This window comes from Lagenorhynchus albirostris, chromosome 2 (assembly GCF_949774975.1).
Source record: "Lagenorhynchus albirostris chromosome 2, mLagAlb1.1, whole genome shotgun sequence".
Classification (NCBI taxonomy): domain Eukaryota; kingdom Metazoa; phylum Chordata; class Mammalia; order Artiodactyla; family Delphinidae; genus Lagenorhynchus; species Lagenorhynchus albirostris.
In genome coordinates, this window is record NC_083096.1 from 56654035 (window position 1) to 56664064 (window position 10030).

At 43.1% G+C, this 10030-nt stretch overlaps 1 protein-coding gene across 2 annotated transcripts; it reads right to left on the reverse strand.

The window, feature by feature from the left end:
• Window positions 1-2382: 2382 nt before the first annotated feature.
• FASLG (Fas ligand) lies at window positions 2383-9288 on the reverse strand. Of its 2 annotated transcripts, XM_060142185.1 has the most exons (4): window positions 8998-9288; window positions 8375-8420; window positions 4035-4091; window positions 2383-2815 (listed from the first exon to the last, which is right to left on the reverse strand). In XM_060142185.1, exons 1-4 carry the CDS (start codon window positions 9286-9288, stop codon window positions 2421-2423), a joined length of 789 nt encoding a protein of 262 aa, XP_059998168.1. In that variant the 3' UTR covers window positions 2383-2420. The 2 variants fall into 2 exon arrangements, with proteins under 2 accessions (XP_059998168.1, XP_059998169.1); XM_060142186.1 differs by lacking the exons at window positions 2383-2815; window positions 8375-8420 and having other exon boundaries at window positions 4056-4091.
• Window positions 9289-10030: the final 742 nt, after the last annotated feature.

Here is a 10030-nt window from a genome sequence, read left to right on the forward strand (position 1 = left end):
GAGCCCTGGTCCGGGAATATCCCACATGCCATGGAGCAACTAAGCCTGTGCGCCACAACTACTGAGCCTGCGCTCTAGAGCCCGCGAGCCACAACTACTGAGCCCATGTGCCGCAACTACTGAAGCCCGCATGCCTAGAGTTCGTGCTCCGCAACAAGAGAAGCCACCGCAATGAGAAGCCCGCACACGGCAACTAGAGAAAGCCCGCACGCAGCAACGAAGACCCAACGCAGCCAAAAATAAATAAATTAATTTATTAAAAAAAATTGATTGGATGACTTAAGTAGATGATAGATAAAAATAAAAATAGTCAATCGGTTTGTGTCATTTTTCTGCAGCAACATCCGGCTGCTAGGATGCCAGCATAAAGAGAATGGGATTTTTACAAGAGGAAAACAGGGACGGTAACAGAGTATTTTGGAATTCAGGGTCTTTCCAAGGTTCTGATTGTAACGACAGATCGTGGAACCTAAGCTGGATAGAGAAAAGAGTGAAGATAGAGAAGGAGCTGATGGATATATAAGAAAATGATAGCATTTATTAAGTAGATGTCACAACACAGTAAAATATATATACATATTTTTAGGAGAGAAAATGTTGGACCAACTGAGTTGGAAAAAGGACATGATGTTGTGAAAATAAGGTGTCTGAAATCAAATTCCAGAGGAGATGTTGTTATTTTTAATGATGAAAAAGTCTAGGGAGAAGTCATGGTAATGAGCATTTGGAGAAAATAGGAAAAGGTTATTGTGAGACCAAGGTGAGAAGGCAAGAAACCAGGTGTTTGAATGGATCCCTCAGAGCAGTGGCTTCTTCTGGAGAATGAAGTGCCTCCTATAGAGTGGCTTATTAATAATGGCAGACACTATTGTTTGACATTCTACGATGTGTTAGATACTATAAGTCCATATCAGCCCCTTTTTGTCCAAAAAAGTCAAGTGATCTGCCCAGTGATTGCATAGTTAATAAGTAGAGGAACAAAGATTCAAATTCAGGTTTTTTAGTCCAAAGTCTCTGCCCTTTCCACTATGCCACATCTCTGCCCCCAAGGAAGAGACAAATTGTCATCAGATCTATGGGAAGTTGGGTGAGCTTAACACTGGCAATAATATTGGCAATGGAAACTCTGGATAGTGGGAGATGGAGGGGAAAGAGAATATAGTGAGGAGAGGAGAGGCTGGCGAAGATGCAAAGATTTGCCTCACAGCTCTTCTCACCCTAGTAAATTCTTCTTAAAGTGGGCTTAAGTCATAATGAATGAGGAGGCCATGGAAGAAAGAAATAATAAGGAAAAACTCCAGATCTTAGTGATTTCCAAAAAGGACACTCATAATGTTTATCTGTATTTTAACATAGTTTTTGTTACATGTATTCTGTTCATTAAAAATGCACAAAATAGGGCTTCCCTGGTGGCGCAGTGGTTGAGAGTCCGCCTGCCAATGCAGGGGACACGGTTTCGTGCCCCGGTCTGGGAAGATCCCACATGCCGCAGAGCAGCTGGGCCCGTGAGCCATGGCTGCTGAGCCTGCACGTCCGGAGCCTGTGCTCCGCAACGGGAGAGGCCACAACAGTGAGAGGCCTGCGTACCGCAAAAAGAAAAAAAAAACCCACAAAATATATATAAATATTAGTTATATTATGGGGAAACAGCTTTAATAACTGACAATCAAAGAGTTTTGAGGACTATTAGAGTTGGTTGCCCAAAAAGCATTCAAAATCTACCACCAAATGCAGTCCATATTTTCCTAACATGTCCTTCCCAATCTCCACGTTCTCTCTACTTACGTAACTCTTTTAGTCACACGCGCGTGCACACACACACACACCCCTACAATTGCACTGGAAATATACATGCTGTATAGGGAATGGACTGAGTCCTCAAAAGATCTCCCTTGCTTCTCTGTTAGCATCACCTGATGGCTCAGGCTATGCATTTAGAAGTAAAGATGCTGCCAGTGGGACACTGGCCTTTTAGTCTCTTTAGCTTATCATGTAAGCCTAGTCCTCTTTTCCCACCCCTTATACACTCATGTTGCATCCATATACGTGAAAGACAGCCTCCCCTGAGGTAGACAGTAGACCCACCCCAAGAGGTGAGTTAAAACGTGCCATTTTCAGTGTACCAAAGTGTGCTAGGCCACTTAAGATGAGTGTAGAACACCCTGGTAGCTGCTTTTCCCTGTCTCTGCAGCTTCACATGGCAGCCCAGAGTTTCGTGTTCATGTCCTCCTCCTGTCTGGCTCGTGGACCTTAGGTGAGATGAGGAGCTGTAGAACTGCTGGACCCTGTGGTCTCAAGATCCTCTTGGTTCATGTCTTCTCTCTTGACCTCAAGTGGACTTAAGAAGACCCTCATTCAAGACAACATTCTCAGTGCCTATAACAAGAAACCATAATGGAGAGAATCCCAAAGTGCTTTTCTTAGAGCTTATATAAGCCAAAAAATGTCTTAGATTCCTCAAAATTGACCAGAGAGGGCTCAGATACATTGACATATAAATGGTCAGCATTGGTGAGGTTGAACACAGCCCCCAGGTAGCTGCTGCGGGCCCACATCTGGCCAGTAGTGCAGTAGTCCATCATCTTCCCCTCCATGAGCACCAGGTCCTGGGGGTACCTAAAATTCCTCATGTAAACCTTGTGGTTCAGGGGCTGCTTGTTGCAGGACTGACCCCGGAAGTACACTTTGGAATACACAAAATACAGCCCAGTTTCATTGATCACAAGGCTGCCTTTCTTATACTTCACCCCAGAGACCAGGGCAATTCCATAAGTGTCTTCCCATTCCAGAGGGATGGATCTTGAGTTGGGCTTGCCTGAAACCAAACCAGAGAGGAGCTTTCAGCCAGGAATGCTCATGTATCAACAAACCAAGCTTCCAAGGCAAAATTGTGGACCATGCCTTGAGCAAATGCTTTTTACCCCAAATGACATAGCCCCTATTGAGCCAGGTGACGGATCAGGCCTGACCTGTTACTGAATTTCTTCACACCTTTATCAAATTGACGTCTTCAATTTTATCATCCACACAACTGGGACAATAGCATATACCCCTAATCAACTGCAGTGAGAAATGATTGGGATGATTTTAGCTCTCTGGAACAAAGGTTCAGAACTAGTACCAAAACTACTAGGGTTTGAGGTCCCTTCATGAGGTGAAAAATCAAATCCAAGGAACTTTGAAGTTCTAAAGTTGGGAAGGACCTTAGGGATCATCTAGTCCAATCTTTACCTGCACTAAGGATTCTTCAGTGTGGGCGAAAATCCCCTTTCATTTGTATCCCCACAGCATTATGTACATTCTTAAGCAGAGAATGCTGGAATTATTGCTTGTGCACCTGTCTTCCCCTGTTAGATTGTAAGCTCCTTGAAGGCAGGAGCCGTGTGTGGTTCATCTCCATGTCCCCCAGGCTTGGCACACAGCATGTGCTCAAGAAATGTCTGTTTATCTAAATTGGATCATTTTACAGCCTCTGCTGAAATAATTTCAGGGACAGCAGCATATCACTTTCCATGATACTTATCCACTTTTCAGATATTTGTGGACTTTACACTGGGAATGCCCATACCACGTTGCTATCAAATCGTTTCACTCCACTACACGACCACTAGTGCCAGGACTGGGCCTCCCCTCTCCTTTTTCTACTCATGGAGAAAGCAGAGTAAAGCTCTTACAGAAAACCAGGGAAACACGTACTAAAATAATTCATCATTCCCCATCTCCCCAGCTCTCACCGCTTGGATCTGTGCCCCAAATTCCCTAAGGGTCATTGGAGTGAGTGAAAAGAGTGAGCTCCTTATGGGCAAGGATCACGTCATAAGCAGCTCCATTTCTCCAGTTTAGAACAGGGCCTTGCCCAGAGTAGGGGCTCAATGTGTGTGTGAGGTTGACCTGACTAGAAAGATGTAACTACTCTTGGGTTTCAAATACTGTCACTGGAAAGTATCAACTACTGCAGAGCACAGTCATGGAGACCAACCAGCTCTTCCGCTTTCTGCCAAAGGCTTTCCCAAGCCCATCTTCCAGATACAGACCTGTTAAATGAGCTGCCTTTCTCAGCTCCGTTTTCTCAGAGGATGGATTGGGGTGACCTGTTTCATAGAGAGATGAAAGATATATGTAAAAAATGACATAACGACTATTCTTTCTGTGGGACTCTAAGCAGGGCATTTAAATAAAAGAAGTTTTATAAGCATAAATGGCAACAGTCTAACATAGCCAACTCATTCAGGTCCAAATTGTAGGAATTACAACAGCCTGTATTTCAGAAACAGAGAGGTAAAAAGGAACTAAATTAAAATAGACACATGCATAAATTATAATGCTACAATAAAATAATAGAAAGCTTAGTTTATAAAGATGTGCCATATAAGCTATTGCATTTATAACTGGCCACAACTCTTTGAGGTAGAGATTACTGTCCCATCTTATAGACGGCAAAACGAGCTTAAAAGTTGGGTGACTTGTATACGTATAACTGAATCACTTTGCTGTACACCTGAAACTAACACAACGTTGTTAATCAACTATACTCCAATATAAAATAAAAAGTTATTTCCTGATAAAAAAATAACAAGTTGGGTGACTTATCCAAGAAGACCTGTTTACTCAGTGTCAGAGTGGGACTGACACTCAGGTCTCCTGAGTCCAGATCCAAGGCTCTTTCCTCTCTGGCTCAGCTGCCCTTAGGACTCTGCAGGACAAAGCCTGAAGACTGCTAATCTCCAGGCCACTAGGTCTTCCCCAATGGCATTCTACAATCTGCCCCAAATAAATTATCCTAAGATCTCAAACACCTCGAATGCTCCTCATTGAACGTGTAATTATGTACAAGTGTCCCCAACCATGTGATCTCTGCCTATCTGTCCAGCCTTATCTTGCTTACTCACCCACACTAGACATAGCTGTACAACAGTTCTGAACACACCCAGCTTCCCTGCCTCTGTGCCTTTGCCCATGCTGTTCCTTCTGCCTGGGATGCCCTCCCAAACAGATCTCTGTGCTAAATTCCTATCAACCCTGCAAATACCATCTAAAATACCTCTTTTCTTGCGAAACATTCCCAAGCCTTTCTAATCAAATATGCTTGTTTCCGCCTTTGAAACCTAGAAGCACTCTGTCGTCACCTCTCTTGTCAGTTTTGACTCCCCTTTTTCTGTGGTAACTGTATGATTCATCTTACTCCCCAAATAAATGGCAAATTCCTTACTATATGTTTAATCCACCAGAGTAATTAGCTCGGTTTCTACCACAAGGCATGTGATCAGTACATGTTTGCTAAATTAAATGGAAAAATTTAAAATAGACATCAGTTCTCAAAATAGGTACTAGTTCTCTGACTTTAGATATTTCAGTGGAATAGCTCTACCACTTAACTAATGAATTTAGCTAAGATGTTCAAGAAAGTTTCATAGAAAGGCACTCATCCACATCAGGCTCTTCATGATTAGCCTGTAAAACTCTATATGGCCTGAGAGTGCTCCAATCAGCTGAGGATATGATGTAAGCAATGATTACCTCTGTAGCCACCCAAGACCACCCACCATGAACGAGGTGAGGTGTTAGTGAACAGGAAAGGCAAAACTGAGTCTCTTCTATATTCCTACACCACAAACCATCTGTGCAGCTGATCTGGCATTCAGCCATGAACTGACAGGAAATGGAACAGAGAATCACATGTGATTATTATGAGTGTTATTCTCATAGAAGGTACTCAATAAAAATATCTGCTGGATAAATGATGGAATAAATAAATGGATAAATGATGGAATAAATAAAGTAGAAATATATCCTATATATATATATATATATCTCCTATATATCCTATATTTTGGTGATGACCGTAGCCTGCTCCAGGGTCTCTGCACATGCCATTCTCAGTGCTGGAATGATGTTCCCAGTCTCCTACCCACCCATACACATACACACATCCACATTAACAACACCTCCTTAGAGGGGACTTTGCAGACCACTCAATCTTAGGTCACACTTAGTACAACTTAAAAGTTTGTTGTCTGTTTGCTTGCTTTTGTTTATCTTCTCTAGCATGCTAAGAGCTCCATGAGGGCAAGCCACTTGTCTCTCATTCTGTCATCACCCACTACCCAACACCCAGCCTGGCACACAGGAAATACTCCAAGAACATTTGTGAATGAATAAAAGATTTAATGAGTTAACTGTGGAAAAATGAAAGTGAACCAAATAAGAAAGTTTAAATAACCTACAATAGTACCTTCCAGAGAAAAATCACAGTTAACCTGTTGGAGTATAAATCCTTCTAGATGTTTACTAAGAATATAAAAATATGCATATGTCAATATTAAACTAAACACACTGCTTTATAACTTGTCTTTTATCCAACAATATAGAATGCACAATCTCTATGGCATTAAATGTCCTTCTAACATATAGCTTTTAGTTGCTGCGTATTATGCTCTCATCTGAATACACTGTAATGTATTTAACTAATTTCCTATTAAGAAGCATTTAACTTTCTTCTGACTGGTTTATTATAAATAGCCTTATAAGGAAGTGATGAACATCCTTATTATAAATTTTCAGGCACATTTTGATTATTTTCTTAAATAATAAAGCCTTAGTGATGAGATCACAAGGTAAATTAACAGTTTTAATCCTGTGATATTTTTTTCCCAACTACTCTTTAGAAAGGTGTAGCAATTTACATGCCCACTGACTCTCAACTGTTGAAGCAGACCCTTTTCTCTCACATTTTTGCCAAGCTGGGGTTTTGTGTTTTTTTTTAAACTTCACTAATTTGATGGATAAACCTGGGTATCCCCCTTTTCAAATTTGCATCTCTTAGCTCATTAGTAAAGTTGCTAATTTGATTTCTGTGTGATAATTCACCAATTTCTGGTCCATCTGGGTTGATCTAGGAAAGATACTTGATACTTGTTTAGTGGGACAAGTGGACCTGACTTATCTGTTCACTTGACTTTTAATTACTAAAATGACTCCAGAAAGTGGGTGAAAGATGAGTAATTAGGTACCCATTTTACCAGCCACGTTCCACTGATTTTCAAATCTATCTTATTTTAGAAATCCTCCAGAGGCTTTATTTTTCTAACTGACGTTTTTACTCTGCTTGGGTATATCTGGAATTTCTAACTCTTTAGGGACTCAGACCCAGAACTGGAAACCAGAGGATTCTATGGATGGCTCCTACAAGAGCCTACCTGCTAGGGCAATAGGGTGACTTGGGTCTCTCAGGCATATCCTAAGAAACTGGAACAGCCTCCCCTTACTGGGTAGCCAGTGCTGTCTTCTGTTTTCTTCCCAATTTCTAAGGATGAGATTTAACTATTGTCTTTGCAGAGGCATCTTGCTTGTCATCTTTATTCTCATTCCATGGCCATCAGAAAAAGACAGGAGTTTCCCTGTGTCATGAGGCACCAGAGCATGTACTGGGAAGCACTGTAAGTGACAAGGCATTAGGAGCCTATGTTCCTTCACACCAGTAGTGTTGGGCACATCACCTAATCTATCTGGTGTTTTGTTTCTCTTCTGAAAAATGAGATGACTGGACCAGATGTTCTCTAAGCTCCCTTCCAACTCTTACCAAATCTAAAGTTCAGTGAATCTTAGTTTAATGAGTTGCAGTATTCTAAATCTATCTGTCCACAGTTTCCAAAACTATGTCCTGAAACTTTAGAAGGTCAACGTTCAACATTTTCATCTTCTTCCCGTCCTGGATCTCATACACAGGGTTTTCCTTTATTATCAAAGGTAGCTCACGATTGCCTCTGTGAGTGAAGTGGGACTACCCTTTGAATAATGGCAAAAGTCTTCCCCCAAGCTTTCCAGTGGATGCAAAAGAACCATCCTAATGGGGATGATTGGTTGCCCACTTTTTAAAAGCTTAAATATATCCTATGGAAAAATTTTAAATAAGGTCTGACTCTTAACTAATCTCTTATAGAGATTAAATAGGAGAGCACGGGTCTTTCCCAGCAGCAGCTTTCTCTGCCTTTACCCCCCCTTCTCTCCCGAGAAGTTATAGCCACAGCCCTGTGCATGGGAACCAGGAGGCCTGAGGAAGGGGACAGGCCCGGAGCCAACTGCTAAGGGGCAAAGGTCCAGGGTTGTATATGTGTGTTGCTTTTTCCAAATTCAAGCAGAAATTATTTTTACTTTTGTGTGATACTCAGCTACACTAATTTTGAACAATTAAATTCACTTCATATTTTAGGGCAGCTCAAAGAACCAAAATGACCAGAGATTCAGCATTGGTTAGGATTCCTCTTTCATAGTATACATATGCCCAGGAATGAGATGGAATTCAAGGCATTCCCCCAACATGGTTCAGTGCTAAGGACTATCTTTCTAACTCATGTACATGCATGAAAGGACTCACCTATTTGCTTCTCCAAAGACGATTCTGTATGCCTTTGGCTGGTGGACTGGTGAAACAAAAAGAGAAAAGGTATATAATAAATATGAAGTTCTTTAAGCAAAGGAGGCAGAATTGTCAAATAAACTAAGCACTGGAAAGGGAATCTAAACACCTTAGAACCTCTGCTAACTCAGACTCCGGCCAAGTTGTGCCTCTCCATGCCTCAGTTTTGTGATTTGGAATAGTTCCAATATTTTTAAGTATTTTCAAGGAAATTTAGTTTGTCCATTTGAACAAATTCACTTGTAAGCAAGATTCCAAGTTCCTTTTCTTTCTTGAATCACTGAGTATAAGGTAGGTAGCAGCCAACTGAGAAAAGAAGAACTCTAGTTACCAGTCCTAATTTGGCTCTGATCCTTCCCAACATAGATAATATTCCTTCTGCTCATTTGAGCCCCCATTTCTCTGCATAGAGAACAGGATGGCTAGAGCGATTCATTTCTAAGACAGGAAAAAAGGATTGTGAAGTACTTTGCAAGCAAGACTGTGGTCCACATGGATCACTGTTACCTTCCTCCCTCCACTACAGCAGGGCTGTCTCACACCCATGCCTTCAGGGCACAGCAACCCACAGGGCAGCTTACCTCTCTGAGTTCGGCCAGTTCCTTCTGCAGGTGGAAGAGCTGAAATAGTCCCAGTCCCAATCCAACCAGGGCCACCAGAACCATGAAAAACATCACAAGGAGACACAGGCCTGTGTTGTGGCCCCTCCTCTTCTTCAGAGGTGGTGGTAGTGGCGGTGGCCTCCTTTGCCCGGGCCTTCCTGGCACAGAGGACGGACAGGGGAAGACTGACCCTGGAGAAGCCCAGGGGGAGCTGGCACTGCTGTCCACCCAGAAAATCTGGGGGTACGGGTAATTCAAGGGCTGCTGCATGGCAGCCAGTGCCTCGGGCCAGCCCCCAGCCAAGGGTTTTTCTCCTTCTCAATCCTGGGGAGTCCCGGGTGTCAAGGACGGGACTCCTGTTTCTGACTGCTCGAGAGAGAGGAGCCGGCTCTCTCTTTATAGAGTTCCCAGAACCCAGGGAAACACCTCTCTTTTGTTCTGTCTTTCCCCCTTTCTGCTTCTCAAAGAGACACCCACTCGCTTTGTATCTGAAGCTGAGAAGCCTCAAGAAGCTCAGAGCAAACCCGGGGCAGTTTCCGCCCACAATCTACTGATAAAAGCTTTCAAAACCCCAATTGCTGCTGCCTTGCTGCCTGAAAGGCTGGTAGGGCAGGCTCGTCTCCTCAGGCCCCGCGAGAGCAGGTAGCAGCAGCACAGCCCTGTCGACTTCGGCCATTGCCCGGCTATGGGGAGAGTGGCCAGTGGGGCTCGCTCAGGCACTGAGGGGCGAGAGCACGGAGTCGTGGCCAGGGAAGCCGCTTCTATGTCTCACCTTTTGCAGGAGGGAATCGTCCCCCTGCTGCCAGCCCTTCCCCACACCCAAATACTATTCACCCCGACATAGCAAAGCAACATAATTTACAGGTTACAAACCTGCTCCACCCACTTTGTAGAGGTCAGATCAGAGGTTACAAACCCATCACCCATATGCCTTACGGAGCCCACAGACCTGCTTTGCTTATGCCTCACAAGTGTTCTTTCTACTGATTGTCCCCTTTAAAAATGTGGATAT

Excerpts from the sequence above, each read along its gene's own strand:
- FASLG (XM_060142185.1), bottom strand. The coding sequence starts at position 9,288 with ATGCAGCAGCCCTTGAATTACCCGTACCCCCAGATTTTCTGGGTGGAC. Across the intron at positions 8,421-8,997 it reads AACTGGCCGAACTCAGAGAG|TCCACCAGCCAAAGGCATAC; the intron begins GTAAGCTGCCCT and ends TTGTTTCACCAG. Across the intron at positions 4,092-8,374 it reads GTCTTTGGAGAAGCAAATAG|GTCACCCCAATCCATCCTCT; the intron begins GTGAGTCCTTTC and ends TCTATGAAACAG.